The sequence below is a fragment of the Toxorhynchites rutilus genome, chromosome 2 (assembly GCF_029784135.1).
Source record: "Toxorhynchites rutilus septentrionalis strain SRP chromosome 2, ASM2978413v1, whole genome shotgun sequence".
NCBI lineage: Eukaryota > Metazoa > Arthropoda > Insecta > Diptera > Culicidae > Toxorhynchites > Toxorhynchites rutilus.
The window spans coordinates 251,731,990-251,750,333 of record NC_073745.1 but is presented as its reverse complement, the minus strand read 5'-3'; the positions used below and the strand labels follow the sequence as shown (position 1 = coordinate 251,750,333).

The 18,344-nt window shown below is 37.2% G+C and overlaps 1 protein-coding gene across 1 annotated transcript in view; it reads left to right on the top strand.

The window, feature by feature from the left end:
* The window catches only part of LOC129765493 (uncharacterized), a 79,254-nt gene that overhangs the window by 45,931 nt on the left and 14,979 nt on the right, over positions 1-18,344 (top strand). Inside the window, exons 3-4 of the mRNA XM_055765865.1 lie at positions 16,533-16,593; positions 17,160-17,234. Of these exons, the coding sequence (XP_055621840.1) occupies positions 16,533-16,593; positions 17,160-17,234 (136 nt within the window). The remainder of the gene's footprint in view (positions 1-16,532; positions 16,594-17,159; positions 17,235-18,344) is intronic.

Below are 18,344 nucleotides of genomic sequence, written 5' to 3'. Positions count from 1 at the left end.
GTTAGGGGGAAGGGGGTATTAGAAATTTGGTACGTATCAGAGATTAAGTTCATTTTTACTCAATTATTTCCCAATTATAATTATTATTAAAATCATCACTGTTATTATCATCATAATTATCGACAATCATTAAATACAAATATTATACAATAAGCATCACAGAACAAATTAAAACTATTATAAATTAAATACACTATATAATTAAATTTACGAATTTATCACAACCTGTAAATATAGTTAGATAACCATATGTAAGAGGAGAAGCTATAACACCCAATAATAATGAATATAATAATAATAAATGATTCCACCCGGTTACATCATTCTCCCAAAGAGGGATGGTGTAGCGGGATAACCTATTACCATTATCCTTTCCCACTTGTCATAAAATCCCAACGATCCTATTCCCACAAATTCATTCCCACGCCATAAATTATCGTCATACATGTTTGTAGGCCAAATGCATTTTTATGTCACTAGCTCACAGCTGCATACGATAATATTAAATAACAACCACTCACCCTTGCAGCGTAACATTATGCAGAACTAACCCACTTCAACCAAGTGTGAAATGACAACACACAGAAACAACCACTACCCTTTTGTTCCCCGTATTGACCCGTTCGAACCAATCGAACGCGCTCACATATTTCCTTGCTGGCTCCTCCTCCTCTAGAATAGAAGCTACCTTGTGTAGAGTTTTAGTTTAAGCATTATAAAAAGTACATGTCGAATGCAAGCAAGAGGTCTTTTACATTTCCAACCAATCAAGTTAACAAGTGTCGAATGCACGCGAGGACGGAACTAAGAATATAGTGATATTTATATTAGTGGAATGTGCCTGAGTTCTTTCATTCCGAATAATATCACAAGTGCCCCAAAGTGATAGAAATTGTATACTACATCGGGTTGAACCTTCCACATCATTTAAAATCTATATGGGTACAATCTGCAGGCATCTCTCTATCGCATGAACCTCTAAAAAATCATACTTTTTTAATTTTACTATTTTTAAAACATCGGGTAACGTAAGAAAAAACCTTTTAAACCGCATTTTGTTCTTCAAACGGCCACCATCTTGTCAAAAAAGATGTTTTTGACTTGTCCGAGGTTCATGCGATAGTGGCATCTTTACTGATTCAGAACCTGTTCGATTTTTTTGTTTCAGTCAACCAGAAGGGTTGAAGTCATGTACGCCGTGACACAACTTTTTTTAACCCTCTCACTTAATCAGCTCTTAACTATTCTAGTTATGAATGTTTTTTCTCCGTTCATTTTTTTGTTTTATTGTTGAAAGAAAGATGAACAAATATATAGTGAATAAATAGATAGTAAAGATATTATTCGTTTTATTTTTACGGAGCTCAAAAAAACGTCCGAAATTCGAGTCTATACACTAGAATACCTCCTTACATATCTGAACATTCATTAGATAAGAACCCAGTAATGCTAAAGCATATGGCCAACATTATGGTGTTCGGACTATTAGATAGGATTGTAACATTTACCCGGAAAACAGTTGCCAGAACGACAGCTACCCGAAAGACATTTACGTGAATTGAAATTCATTCTGAGTGCCAAATTTGCTTGATTAGTTCATGAGTTATACAGTTTTTTTTCGTTTGTATGACAGTCCCCCACTTAGAGAGGAGGGAATGGGTATCTAACTACCATAGAAACATTTATTGCCCCCCTAAAACCTCCATATGTCAGATTTGGTTCGATTTGTTTGATTAGTTCTCGAGTTATGACGAAATTTGTGTTCATTCGTATGGTAGAGGTGGAAGAAGTGTTGAACCACCATAGAAACGTTTATCGATCCCTAAAACCTCCATATCCAAAATTTGGTTTCGTTTGCTTGATTAATTCTCGAGTAATGCAGAAATTTGTGTTTCATTTGTATGGCATGACGCTCTTCAGTTGTCAAAATGGCCTCAAGACAAGAGGAACGACGTTTAAAAATTCTGCACGCGCACCGAGGTGTCTAAAGTGATTAGAGTGATTGGGGAGAGGTTGAAAACAACTCGGAAGCCTGGAAGTGGAGGAAACCGCATCCCGACGGTCGAACAGATAACCAAAGTGGTGAAGAGGACATACATGAGGAATCCAAACTTATCGATCCGGGATGTGGCAGATAAAGTTGGAGTGTCCCACACTACGCGCCAAGAAAAGAGCTGGGCTGTCAACAAGTCTTCAGAAAACATACGCAGCACTGCGCTTGAGTTTAATTTTCATCAGCGAGAGTTCAAAACAAACACGTATTCTCTCTTGGTGCGAAGTGTACAAAATTCATAAACACGACAGCGCCGGATGTACCCGGCGCAGAATTCAGATACTAAACATTTTTTCTCACTTGTGTGATATGCGTCTCATCCTACACACACACACACAAACACACACATACACATCAAATTCTAGCGCCCGCTTTGTCTTCGCTCGTTCTAAGCAAAGCATAAAAACAACAGCGCGTCTCCATACGAACCGTTCACGCTAGTGTGAAGAAAAATATCTCAACAGAGAGAGCAATCCAGACTCAAGCGCGCAGTATAGAAATACGGCGCAAGCACGGCGCAAAATTCACAGCGCAAAACTCAGCGTAAAACAGGGCGCAGAAACGGCGCTGACAACCAAACATTTCATCTGTGTTTCGAAGCGTGCTCATTCGCCAGAGCGCATGTGTACACAATGAGTGGGAACTGAACTGGGTACAAAAATCTTGTTACACATCCGCACCGGGTTGCATTCTGAAGACTGCTGTCAACGTACAAAAAGGTAAAGATCCCAAACCACAAACATCAAATGGACTAAAAGTGATGATAAAAACGTCTGAAAACGTCAAGATGTAATTAAAGAACAATTAAATTTTCCGAATTATCCTATTTTCCTTCAGAGTTTTCCGAAAATTTTCAATTGTCGTGTTTGGTAGGTTATATGGTTGGTTAAAATATGTGCAATATTTTTATGGGACCCTATATTTATATATTTATGGGATTTACATTACATTTCTTGTACTCTTAAACCCTCACATTCCAATTTTGGTTCAATTCGCTCTATTAATTTTCGAGTTATGCAGAAATTTGTGTTTCATTTTCATGGCAGATCCAAATAGATTCGACAAAACTCACAACCAGATTTGTCGGATTTTTTTTTGTTCTTCATTCGGGTATTCGTCACATTCGGTTAAATTCTCATTTGGGTGAGTATTGTCCGAATTTGATACATTCGGGTGAATGTCATACGGGTAAACATGTTTCGAGTGAATGGTATTCGGGTAAATGTTACACCATCTCTAATAAGCTGAATCTCAGCTAGAGAGAGGTTCCTTGTTTTTTTAAATAAATAATGATGGTCCCACATATTTTCGCTTTTCCCTGAGCCAACAAAATCAATAAAATCTCTTTTGTTCTGCATCGCGAGTGACTTTAAATAACAAAAGTAACTCTATTCTGGAAATCACCTTTATTTTCAACTCCTATTTTATAGCCGAGTCGATATCAGAAGAGGACACACCCTTTCATCTAACGACAACTATAGTCACCTTCTGGATAACGTTGCGCAAAGTAAGGGGGTATGTCTCACATAAATCATAATTATCATGCGTCTCCACCATAGCCCCATCAATGAATGCATTGCGTCTCCACAATAATTCAATGGTGAGAAATACTGTAGACATCTAGGCATATCGAGAATATTTCGCTATTGACATTCACAACTGCTCCATATCTATGTTTTTTTTTCACGGATCGTCCGACGACAAGCATTTGGATGGTATTTTTACACCAAAATTAATTAAATAAATTTCTAAAAGAAAAGAATATATTATTCATTGTAGGAACATACTTTTTTCTTCAGTTTCACCAGAAACGAAATCACTTTAGGAACAGAGTGGTACTACAACATGTCGGCAATGCAAATGTATCAACATTCGAAAGAGTACTCTCACTGAAAAATGCATACTATTCAATTTTGTGCCACGCTCGATAGAAAAATGCAAGCAAGAGGCCCAAAAAATTCCAGTAAAAATATAATAATAGCATAAAGATTAGATGCGGGGTCACGTGGGCACAGCTGGGAAAATTTTCATATCGGATCACATTGTTCCGAGAAACCATTATGCCAATGTTAGAAAAATACGAGTATTAGCAAAAGTTTAGGAATGTTACTCACCGCCGCTAACCTGCCCCCATAACGAGCACTCTCTTCGCCGCGAGAGGAAAAATTTAATATCTTTGCCTTCTTTTGCTGAACGTAGCCTTCAGCAGTACCTAGATGATGCTGATTTTTATCACGGATACTTTACTGCGAATATCCATCCAATCAAGCTAAACAGGAATGAAGAGCTGTTGCGTGAGACAAAGAATTTTTAATAGCGTGTTTACTCTAGGGTAGATATCGCACGATTTCAGGGCTTCAACAATTAGTTTATACTTGTCGTAAAGTTCGATTGCTTCTCTACTTTCGCAGAATAAATCACGAAAAAATTGATGAGCTAACGAGATGAAAAAAAATGAAACAAGCCTCAACGCCGCCCTGCGTTTGAAACATATATGAAAGTGGAATCCAGTATAAACCTCGATTCGGAGTACGAGAAATACATTATTCTCAAAATATCATTTCACAAGAATAAAAATGGAAAAAAAACTCATAAGGCCACTTGTTTAGTTTCGTTCCACCAACTGTGATTTCATATGTGAAAAGTTTCAGATTTAATTAACATAATAATGAATGGAAAACATTCGATCAAAATCACTCGATAAACACTCGTATAGTACAGTATAAATCTGCATCTCATTTAAAATTTTCTAGCGTGGAAACATTGTGGCGAAACATTCAATAATGAATACATTGAAAGTTTATGTCACAATTGAAATGAAAGTTACATCCAATACTTCACGTTTCTGATGAAGATCGTTAAAAATTGACGCAACCAGTCTTGGGACAGGGAAAACCACGTTTCTAAGCCAATCCAAATTTGGGTGAAACCTGTCCGGTTCCTGGTTTATCGAACAAGCAGATTTCCCCTATGACACGCATACATTCCGTTCGGTTCCGCGCCAGGAATACACAATGATGGTTACCTTTCCTTCAAGACGTAAGTGTTTGTATGAAGTTTTATAACACTCCAAAGGATAATGCAATATAATTTACGATAATTTTATTGCCTTGTTGTGATGGAGTAGGATGTGGATCGGATAGATTGTTTGTAACGAATGATAGTTTTTTGCGCCTTTAGTACCTAAGTGCTTCATGTACGGTATACTTCAAGCAGAGAGCGAGAGCAGCGAAAGAAGTCATCAACATGCATTATTCATACTTTTTATCACTGTTGCCCAGAAAACGATTCTACATTGTACCGTCGCTCATTGTGTTGGAACTGATGACGGCGGTGACAGTTGGTCGTACATCATTCTAGTGACATTAATCGCATTCAATGTGCTTGCAAGAATACTCTCTTTTTTGCTCAAAGGATGGGAACCAATGTACTGGTATGGAATAAAAAACTACAGCTGGAGTGAAATCGATGAAGATGCCCCAGATCACGAAGGAATCGTCAATTTTTCCAAAAACAACAGCTGAATTTTGAGGTCCAATAAAACATGGAAAATTCGACCTGAAATGATGTTACTATTGAGCAACTCCAAATGAAATCGACAAATGACAAAACATGAGAATTTTTAATTCGATTGAAAGTTTGTATTCCGTTTGGGTTGGAGGTAATATGAGTTTTCCACAGCAATTAAGAATTTTTCGACTCGAGCGTAACTTTTGAAAAGAGCGTATCGATTTCAGTAAGAGAAATCTTTGACAATTTATATGTCAAAAACTATGAGTCGTACCAAAATAGTGTCTTAGAAACAGTGATAGAATATTTATGTTAAAACGTGAAAAAATATACACTAAGAAAAAAATAGTACTCTTTTTTTTTGTTTACAAAAAAAAACTTCAATTTGCAATGTCTAAAATATGTATTTTTCATTTTTTTTTATTTTTTCATATAAAATAGAAGTCATGTAGAAATTTTGAAAAAAGAGTCCATGATGGTAAAACTATTTTTGACGAATTTTGTAGAACATCGAATTTTTATGAATTTTTGAACCTCCGAATTTTTGTATGTTAACAATAAAATAGCCACAAATTATCAATCCTGATGTGATTGAAAATAAAAAAGCTCTAAAAAAATGTCTTTTTTAATTTTAATTTTTTTTTTTTAATTTATATATTAGGTTGGGGAAAAAGTAATCTATTATTTTTGGGTGAAATTCAAGACTAGTTTTAATATGCTTGGGATTGTTCGATTTGGGTCAAATATGCACTATTTTGTTGCGAAATTTGTTGCCTTTCTAAAGGTAGCTCCATAATGTCTCTATCACAGAAGTCTTAGTTCTTATTGGCGAAAAACTCTAGCAATAGATTTTTACAGTCTTCTCTTAATCCCAATTTCTTATCACTCTGGAAATTTTACAATGCGACAAAAAGGTGGTAATCGATTGATACCAGGCCCGGACTATATGGTGGATGCATTAAAACATCCCAATCAAGCTCTCAGAATTGTGTGGCCTTGCTTTGTCCTGATGGAACACAACACCTCCTCTTTTGGCCAATTTTGGATGTTTCTGGTCAATCGCTAGCTTCAAACGGTCCATTTGTTGACAGTAAAGATCTGAATTTAGTGTAATGCACTATAAAAAAATTAGAAAAAAAATTAAAAAAAATTAAACTATTTTAAAAATAAATTGAATTGCACGTATTTTACTGTTGCAGTATCAGCAAGTTTCGAAAATTCGATGTTCCACAAAGTTTGTCAAAAATAGTTTTACCATTTTGGACTCATTTTTTGAAATTTCTACATGACTTCTATTTGAAATTTTTTTTTAAATTTTTAAATATTAGATATTTTAGATATTGAAAATTAAAGTGTTTTTTGTAATTTTTTTTAAATTAAAAAAAATTGTAAAAAAAGAGAACTAATTTTTTTTGTCAGTGTATATTTTTTCACATTTTAACTTCAATACTCCATAACTCTTTCTAAGACACTATTTCGGTACGACTTACAGTTTCTGAGATGTAAATTATCAAAGATTTCTCTTACTAAAATCGACACACCCTTTTTAAAAGTTACGCTTGAGTCAAAACATCCCCATTTGCTGTGGAAAACTCATATTTCCTCCAACCCAAACGGAATACAAACTTTCATTCGAATCAAAAATACATGTTATTAAAATCTGCATTTTTTGGACGATTTCTTTTGAAATTATTCTATTCCTATCACCATTTCCGCTAGAATGACAGCAATGGTGATTATTTACTGTATGAAAGCTGTTTACTGTGCCCTGGTCCACTCAATACTCGAGAATGCGTCTGTAGTTTGGGCACCATGCTACCAAAATGGTATTTTACGCGTGGAGGCTGTCCAGCGCAAGTTCTTGAGGTTTTCCTTGCGACATTACTCCCCATAGTCTCCCTAGCTATGAACACCGCTGCAAACTTATAAGATTAGATACATTAGATGGTCGTCGTAAAATTGCTAAAACTTCTTTTGTATCTGATTTGATATTGGGTCACAATGATTGTCCAGACCTTCAACAGGTAATCAATTTAAACATACAAATTAGAAACCTTAAGTGTCATACAAATTATGGCTACAATGAACCTTTTTTGAGCATGTGTCGCGAATTTTATCGATACCTACAGTTGTTCCTTCGATTTCGGGTTGTCTCACGTATTACTCAAAAAACGCTACACCTCCGCAATTAATTATTTATTTCCTTTCTTCTCAATATAAAAATGTATGTAAACATAAGTGAAATTTAGTCAAATTTAGTTTAGTTTTTTACCCAATTAGGGCTATAATTGTTACCCGTTGATATGAAATAAATGTATAACATGTATGTTGACTTCAAGTTCAGCAAGAGTTTTGGTGGCATAAATCTCTGACTCAACATAAATCCAGTGGAAATAATTCAATGCCCGGTTTCGCGATATAATCGAAACACCGATCTGCCAGCGCCATAAATCCATCGTAGCTTTGGCATGTTGTACCATTTTGTTGAAAGGGAAGACCATCAATACCGACAATAATATTTTGTTGGCAATTTTATTTGTTTGTTTTGTTGTATATTTTTCACGGAAAGCTCTTTGAGTAGTAACAAAACCTTTTTTCTTCAAAAGTTTAAACATGTTCAAAACGCAAGGATAATGGATTGCTAATGCTTATGTGATTACTTACTCACTGAAGCACATAGTACTGAGCGTTACTTAATCATTTCTATATAAATTTCCTGATATTTTCACTAAATCACACAATTATAGTATAAAATCATTATCATACACAATTTTCGGTCAGGTTTTTTTAGCACTTGCACAAAATGTGTTATTCCAATACATAGAGTACATATTTGATAGGAAAAAAATAATTTTCATTGGCTGATTTGGTTTTAAAAAAGTGTTTATTCCACCAATCCAATATCATTTTCGCTCCACAAATCGAACACACGAAGCGCAATGCAGTCAACGCGAATGACAGCTGATATTCATTTGACATAAGAGAAATTCAATTTTGATGTCCCCAATAATTGAGATGAATGTGACACTGGGTGGAAAAATGAACTTTGAAACATTTTGAAGAACAAATGTGCATCTGCTCACATTCACTGATTGTCTAGATCTGGCTGAACATCTACACATCTGGGAGAGTTACGCGACATTAACAGGAAACCTATAATTAAAGAACTATCACTAACGGAGTGGAGTTACAGTAGGCAGGGAAATGTCAACGCTGGGGAAAAGGAAAATCTGGTAGAAATCGATCGGAAGAGTTGGTTTGAAATTAATTAATATTCATAAATGTTATTCAATTCTCAAAAATAAGAATTTGAACAAAAAAGACTTTGTGAATTGAACGATACGGTACGAATTTATTTGTTTATGAAGCTAAACTAGATTATTAAATAATGCTAGTTCTAGGAAGTTGAGTTCGATTATCCAGGTTCCGGACATCCAGCCTCAGGATCGCGAATCTGAAATGACAAATAAAAGTAATAAACAAAATTTGATAAGAAAGAAATGTAAAATAATTGAAGATAATCTGAAAGAAATATTCAATTGATAATAAATTAAATACAAACAGGCTCAGTAGAATTTAGAACATTAATACAAATTCACGGTCCGAGTAGAATATTCGAGAAACCACGAAACGTAAGCGAAGCTACTATGTATTTTATTAATATCTAATGACGATTAATAGTAAATAAATATAAAAAACTAGCTGACCCTGTAAACTTCGTCCAGCCCAAACTTTATGTTTCGTTATCACATTCACGTTTTCTTACTAAGCCCACGTTCATGGGTCCAATCGCAGAACTGTTCATTGATTGATATCCTAATCTACCCTTTAAAATTACCTTTTACTATAAAATTCCTAGTACAGGGTTTTCCATTTCGGGCTTCCGAAAGTATACAGCCCTGCGCTGACAACCGTTTGACATAGCTGTCAACCAAAGCGTGTGACATGTCCCACTGTGCGTTCGGGTGGTTCAAAACTCTGTCCCCTTTTACGGTGCTTAACATCTATATATTAACGGTACATAGAGGGAGAACACACGGATATTCCTACGAATAAAGCTAGCTAGAATATTTGAAAACAAACATATACTGAAAGAAAATAAAATTTAAAATGATTATAAAGCCATTTAAAATGAATAAAAGAAGGAAGATAGATTTAAATGACGGCACAGGGCTAACACCACACAAACCAGAATGTATAAACAGCCAAGACAACACTACACAACACAATTCACATCACAACAGTTGGCAAGATTGTATCAGAGGCGGTGTAACCCGACCCGAATGTGACCTGGCGGGTTTGAGAGAGTTTCGCCATACTCGAGGCGGACTTTATCGAAACCATCGGACAAAGACGCACCAACTTGAAGACGTTATACGATACAGTCGATACAGTTCGCGGAAAAGGGTAACATTAAATCCCAGAATATTGAAGTGAAGATTCCCTTCCGTTCCTTCCGAACAATCCATACCGTTTCCGGAGGAAGTTCGCGTAGCGAAAGTTTTACTGCTTCGTCGGCAATAACCATTGATGTGTCAACTGAGGCTGACTCGTAATTTACACGTGTCGTATCCAAACTTCCGTTTCCTGTGTACCGGTCAAGGAGCGGAAATAGGACGAACCAACACCTGCAGACTGAACCAGTTTACCTGAAACAGAGCCAACTACAGTGAAGCAGTGGACTGGAACCATACCACGACAGCACGAAAATCCAACGGCGGGCCCAGACACTTCAACACACCAACACCGTGAGTAATGTAAAAAGGAATAGGGAACTAGGGAATCAGGAAATTCAGGAATCACATAATAAATCGCCGTCGTAAACCAGAAGAAACACGTGTGTTTTCCCTATTGTACCAACCTCTTTCGGGTTAACCTAGTATAGGCTGTGATTGAGTGATTGTGACACTGGGAAGGATCAGAGAGTCCATTGGGGCTGCTAGGGCGTAACAGAGCCCAGTTACAAGCGTCATATCGTTAGTTGAATGTCTGCTATTTTACAATATGGATCGTTTTAGTATCGTTTTTTTTAGTTTTGTTAAATTATACTATAAAAATGATGACGGCAAATGTTTTTCGAGCATTACGGACGGATTTTGGTCGTCATGGACGGCCTACAGAGCACACAATCGCTAATGTAGTGCGTAAATTCGAACAAACTGGATCCGTAGCGGATATTGTGAAACCTGTGCATCATCGTAATGTGCGTTCGGCCGAAAATATTGCTGCTGTTGCTGCCAGTGTGGAGGATGACCCGAATGTTTCGATTCCACGGCGTGCTCAGCAATTGGGCTTGTCAAACACATCATTGTGGCGAATTTTGCATTTGGACTTGCACCTACATCCATATAAAATCCAACTGGTACAAAAATTAGAGCGTGGTGACCATGGAATGCGTTGGGCATACGTCGATTGGGTGAACGAACAACAGCAGCAAAATGCTGAATTTTCGTATCAAGTTTTCTTCAGCGATGAGGCACATTTCGAGCTCGGTGGCTATGTGAACACCCAAAATTTCCGTATATGGGGCTCAGAAAATCCACTCGTGATTGTTGAGAGGCCATTGCATCCGCCAAAAGTCACTGTTTGGTGCGCATTGTGGTCTGGTGGAGTCTTCGGGCAGTATTTCATTGAAAATGAGGACGGCGAGACGGTAACTGTGAATGGTGAGCGCTATGGCCGCATGTTAACCAATTTTTTTTGCCACAAATTGAAGATATGGATACGGATGATTTGTGGTTTCAGCAGAACGGCGCCACGTGCCACACAACACGACCGAACATGGCCATATTGCGAACGAAATTTGAGGGACGCATAATTTCGCGTTTTGGTGATGCCAATTGGCCGTCCAGATCATGCGATTTGAACCCGCTAAACTTTTTTTTGTAGGGTTATGCGAAAGACCGTGTCTATGCCAACTCTCCGCAAACTCTTGAACATTTGAAAGACAACATTCGTGAAGTTATGACCGAGATACCGCCCCATATGTGCCGAAAAGTCATCGAAAATTACCTGTTCCGGATCAAGGTGTGCGAGGAAGCCCTAGGTGGACATTTGAATGATGTTGTATTTCACACATAATGGCATAAACCAAACTTTAATTTGAAATAAAAGTTTCATCGAAATTCGAATTCTGAGTGTGTTTTATTTCAATTTACTTTCGGAATTTAAAGTTGGAAAACCCTGTACTTCTACCAAAACTCATCATTATGATATCCGATTATTTTCTGATACAATTCTCGTTCAAGATGTTCCAACCACTTGCAAATAACATGTTTCTCCGTTACATAGAATAAATGTTTGATACAGAAAATATGATAGAATAAAGACAGCCCTAAATCAGACAATTCCTTTCTCGAGTTTTGCTCTTATTCATTCCATTTTTATTTATAGAAGATAGAAGAAGATGTAGTGCGTTTCATCACATTAAAATCCATTTCCGCTTTCGAACAAAGATCAATTGCGTTAGCGTAAACATCGAATGGACTAACAACGCTTATCACTATGTAATAGTAGAACATATGAGATTTGAATTTTCCGAATATTCCCATTTTCCTTCAGAGTTTTCCGAAAATTTTCAATTGTCGTGTTTGGTTGGAATATGTTTTGTTGAAGTATGTGTCATATTTTTATGGGACCCTCTGTCCAAGGGTGTCAGGGGAGTCATAGAAACATTTCTCGTTCCCAAAAACCCTCACATCCCAAATTTGACTCCATTTGCTCGATTAGTTTTAGAGTTATGCAGAAGTTTGTGTTTCATTGTATGGTAGCCCCCTTCCCCTTGGAGAGGGGAGAGGAGTGTCGAATCACCATAGAAACATTTCGTGCCCTCTAAAACCTCCATATATCAAATTTGGTTCCATTTGCTTGATAGTTCTTGAGTTATGGAGAAATATTTTGTTTCATTTGTATGGCAGCCCATACAATATAAATATTTCTATGGTTTATTGCTTCCCAAAACTTCCATATGTCAAATTTGGTTCCATTTTTTTGATTAGTTCTCGAGTCATGCAGAAATTTGTGTTTTACAGCCATTCCATGTCAAACCGATATAGTGATTTCCGTCAAAAGTGGTAATTTTGTTCTTTATTGCAAAACATTAGACCCGTATTTTTTTTTATTTGGGTGCCCATTTCCATTTTAGGGTGGTCCGGATAAAAACATTTTTTTCCACTTTTTCCCAAAAATGACTTTTTTCTCAAAAAATCATAGCTTTTGAACCACTATTAAATCGGTTCTTAAATGATCGACATATCAATTTAAAGCCAATGAGCTAGCCTTTTATTGACCCCCTGTTAACTTTAAAATATCAAAACTCAAAAACAAAAAAAAATCACATCTCTGATATCGAGGTATGTTATGTAAAAAATCAGCAAATTTCCATAGAAACATTTATTGCCTCCTAAAACTTCCATATACCAAATTTGCTTTCATTTGCTTGATTAGTTTTTGAGTTATGCGGAAATTTGTGTTTCATTTGTTTGGCAGATTATATTTTTAGGATTATATTTTGACGTAGGACTACGTCTTTCATTTCTATACCGGGGTGTAATATCAAAGTTTCGAAAACGAAAGCGTTACGCCGGAGACCGAGATTTTGAGCGTTAATAGCTCCTAAACATCCGAACGAAATGGTATGATAAACACTTCATTAGAAAGATAAAATGTCTACGCGTTATATACTTGTTACTTTTTCATCCAAAAACTTGTTTCAATAGCCTTAAAATTGCTTTCAAAACAGGCTATTGAAATCACCAATCGGTATATAAGCGAGCGCCGCTCGGAAATCCACTCAGTTATAATTGAACAGCGAATGGAGCATGTTGTCGCTGTTGTGGTGGAGCTAACTTCGTTCATCATGAAAGCGCTGATGAACGGTGTCACCAAGAGCCTGTTTGTGCACCTTAGGCCAGAAGGGAATCCATCAGGAGGAGAGTGATGCTACAAACGGTTCCGCTTGAGACATCGGAGCAGCCGCCACACACACACACATACAAGCGCGGAACTATTTTCCTTTGGTTGCCATCCAGCATCGAGAAGATTCCGGAAAGACGTCATCGTTGCTGAAAAATAATCTACCAGTTCCCCATGGAATTGAAAAATACATTCATGCGAAAGAGTTTATTTCAATGTTTTCTATCCAAATAACACTGCAACAAAATACAACAAATGGTTTTGTAATTTTTCAATCAAGTGCAATGAACAGGTTATCGAATTAGCATTAACCTCTGGTGGGCTTCGAGGAGAATCTGGAAAGATGTTTTCGTTGCTGAACAATAATCTGCCAGTTCCCTTGGAATTGAAAATTACATTCAAGCGAAAGAGTTTATTATGTTTTCTATCCATATAATACTGCTACCAAATACATTTGGTTTTGTGATTTTTTAATCAAATGCGATCAACGTAAGACCACGTCTTTCGGCAATTTATTAGAGGTGCAATAAATCTTAAGAAGGAATTCCCGCTTTACGCGCATTGACAAACGATGTTTACTCAACAGTTTCTCAAATGAGAAATGGGTGTTGTGAGAAAGGATGAGCGAACGCAAAAATTATGTAGACTGATTTGATGCAACAGATATTTTGTCTATTGGAAATGGAACACAAATCATATCACAATACAAGCAATTTTTTTTTTCCCAAAATATATTTTTTATTAAGGCACATGTGGCGTTAGCCTGACGGGGCCAATATTTTGACAATTTTTGTCTTACAACTATGTTAGTAATATGTAACCGATTACTCGCGGTTGGCTCGAGGTTAGTATTACAAGTGTTCTCATAATTGGTATGTTGCAGTCTTCGATGCTCTGTACGTGTGCCCGACACGGGCTACTTCCTATTGGGATGCAGCTGACCATTAATCAGCAACGCTCCCTAGTCTGTACCCCATATCTAGCGTGGTGCGTCTTTCTCGACTCGAGGAATCCAGGATAGAATGGTCACTAGCCGGCGCAATCATCAGCTCGTGTAGAGTTGTCATGAGCGGTACAACCTTTGGCTCTTGTTGAATGATCAGTGGACTGCACAACCTTCGGCCCGTGCATCTGTAAAGAGTGTGTGTATGTATTACCGCGACTAAGTAAAAGTTTATCGATCGGATAGGAGGGATATGAAACGGGGACACAACGAAGGAAACATCATTAAACGTTGACATCGGCGTTTCTGAGGAACAGGTATAAATGAAGCAGAAGATCAGGATCACGGCTACCTAAGATATCCCGGACGGGAATATCCGATTGTCTGCCTTGTGCTCTCAGTGCTCTAGAGAGCTGAGAGCGAGCAGCATGGAACCGGATACACGACCAGACAACATGCTCGATGTCGTGGTAGCCATCGCCACAATCACAAACATTGTTTGCTGCGAGCCCAATGCGATAAAGATGCGCGTTTAGGTTGTAGTGATTGGACATAAGCCGAGATATGACGCGAAAGAAATCACGACCTACATTCAATCCCTTGAACCATGCACTCGTCGAGACCTTAGGGATAATCGTGTGTAACCAACGACCGAACTCATCTTCACTCCACATGCGCTGCCAACTTACGAGCGTATACTGACGAGGAATGTGGAAAAATTCATTATAAGCAATTTGCCTTTCAAAAAGTGTGCCTTCTAAAGCGCCCACCTTAGCTAGCGAGTCCGCTTTCTCATTCCCCGGAATCGAGCAATGAGAGGGAACCCATGCTAAGGTAATCTTGAATAATTTTTCGACCAAAACACTCAATAGTTGTCTTATTCTTGTTAGGAAATAAGATGAGCGTTTATCAACTTTCATTGAGCGGATTGCCTCTATTGAGCTGAGACTGTCTGAAAAAATAAAATAATGGTCGATGGGCAGTGTTTCAATGATCCCTAGAGCATAGTATATCGCACCCATTTCTGCGACATACACGGAACAAGGATCTTTGAGTTTGAAAGAGGCACTGGAATTTTCATTGAAGATGCCGAAGCCAGTGGACCCGTTTATGTATGAACCGTCAGTAAAGAACATTTTATCAGATCCAACTTTCCCATATTTTTTCCGAAAATATCGACGGAATAACATTGGAGCGTAGGTGATCTGGTATTCCATGGATTTTTTGTCGCATGGACAGATAAAAAATGACAGAGGAATTGCAAAAGTATGGGAAGCAAACTTGGTTGGAGATGCCTGGTGAAGGGTGCACGTCGTGGGTAATACAAGCAATGTATTATGTATTTTACAACTTTCGTGTGATTGGTTCTTTTGCTAAATATTGTGCCTTCAACGTATCGCTCTCGTTTTCGAAGTCCCCTGAATATTTGTTTATTCATTCATTCAGAATTGAATCAGATGCAACTAAAAACAAATGATCACTGAATAAACGATAGTCCTACGTCACCCTTGCGGTTATACCACAGATATAACCCACTTACTGTTTTTTCTGGTTGAATTTGAGTCACTTTGGCGCAAATTCACCAGGGTTGCATTAGCGTTATGTGATCAGATTGATTCAGTTTAAAATACTACATTATCTTTTATGTAGTATATCCGGATGTAATTTACAAGAATAGACATGCATTTTTTCACATAGGTTTGCTCTTTAACCCTTGGGACCTTCTTGGAAAACACAGATTTGCTTATTCCACGACTACTAATTGCCATCCACAATACAAACTTCGAGTCATAAAAATAATCTAACATTTGATGTTGTTTCATTTACGGGAGACTCGTTGTATTGTTTTGGCTGCCATTCATTACCCATGAAAGGAGTCTCATCATTCCTCACAAACTTGTATTCCGAGGGAGCAGTGAAATAAGATTGAGAATGAGACTGCAGTCGGGATTTAACTGTAGTGGATATCCATCATATCCTTCTTTTGTAAATTTTTTTGATTAATTCACAATACAACAACAACAAAAAATGTGATGTGAAATTTACCTTATGAAAGGTGTATTTCCTGTCAAAGTATTGTCATATAATCGACTTTTCCTTTCTTTTTTGCAGTAGTGAGCGGTGTTGGAGTAGACATAATGTTTCACGGTTACGATGCCGGTATTTATATCATGTAAGTATTTAGTCTCAGGATAATGGTTAATCGTTGGTATTAGTTCACACAAAACCATTGCAATATCGATCTCCACATAAAACCAACCATCACAACAAGCGTCCAAGGCATTCATTAAATCCGTAAAAGAGAGAAACCATGACGACATTATCAACGAGTCATTACCCCTCTTTAACGCCCCATTTACCAAACGTTTGTGCGACTTCACTCTCTCACTTAAAAGTTTTCTTTCCCTCATTTCTGCCTCAACCTTTGTGGCCCGATAGTATAAAAATTCACTCCTTTGAATTATAGCTCAATCGGCAGCTCTTCCGTGATATCGCATTCTGCCTCTGGCACTATTCTGGTGGCTCACCTTCCGGAACTGGTGTTAATTTGCATAGGCAAACACATGAAAAAATATTAGGAAAAAAAGAAAGAAAAACTTTCTTCAAAGTTCATCATCATTCCATATTGCAAATGGCTATAGGGGAGTCTGGAGAGAAGCATCTTATATTGATATAAAAGTGTATGATATCCTTTTACCCACATTCCACATTTTCAATGTTTTCTTTCACTTCTTTCAGAGTTGCATCGGCGGTTATATTCATTCTAGAAATCAAGTGGCTTTTCTCACTATTCATAAACCTGCTATGTACAAGGTAAGTGTAAAAACCCCCCATTCACAGCACTATCGCATACGTCCATCGTGAAACTCACCTTCTGAGAGTCGGTGAAGAATACTATCAGATGGCACTAATGGCACTACATTGGATGGCGAATTTTTGCGTTTTGAAAATACAAGGTGTTTTTAGAGGCATGGAATATTCAATTGAAATAAAACACAAATGGAAGATGTTGATTCACATGAATTCGGCTCTATGCAGAAGATAATTCTGTATCTTTTTTTTTCAGCACAGTCTGGTTGAAGCCACAGCTAGTGTTGCCATCTGTACAAATTTACCTGGAAAGGTACAATTTTTTCGGATTTTTGTAACAAATTATGTACATCATTTTTGATGCATGATATCCTGAAGAGTTAAAGTGGAGCGCAGGTTTTTCATGATTCCTTGAATTAATTTTAAAGATGGACGATTATGTCAATCATAATGGATGTGGGACGTGATCAATTTTTCAAACTGAAACATGTTCTCGTAAAAAATCTGCAAAATTTAAAATTATATTAGTTATGAGCAAGCAAACCATTTGTCATGACAATTGTCATGTGAAAATGCGAAAACAGAATAGAAACTGAGAGAGGTTGGCGTCGACATCATGCCTCATACCGTATGTTTCTATTCTGTTTTCGCATTTACGCATGACAATTGTCATGACAAATGGATTGCTTGGGTATGAGTCTATTCATGATGAAATGGCGAATCAAATTGAGCACGAAACAAGTGACAGTTGTTTAAAATAGTCCACATATCAAAAAGTCATACCAGTCTTAAATAAGAGAACTCAGCAGCGTCATTGCCTTTCACAAATATAACATACTAGCTGACCCGGCAAACTTCGTCCCGCCCAACAATTGTTTTTTGTTATCAATACCTTCAAACATTCACGTTTTCTTACTATGAGCATGTTCTTGGGTCCAATCGCAGAACTTATCATTGATTGATCTTCTAATCGACCCCGTTGAATTTACCTTTTACTATAAAATTCCTAGTATTTCTAACAAAACTCATCATTATAATATCAGATTATTTCCAGACACAATTCTCGTTCGAGATTTTTCAACCACTTGCAAATAACATGTTTCTCCGTTACAT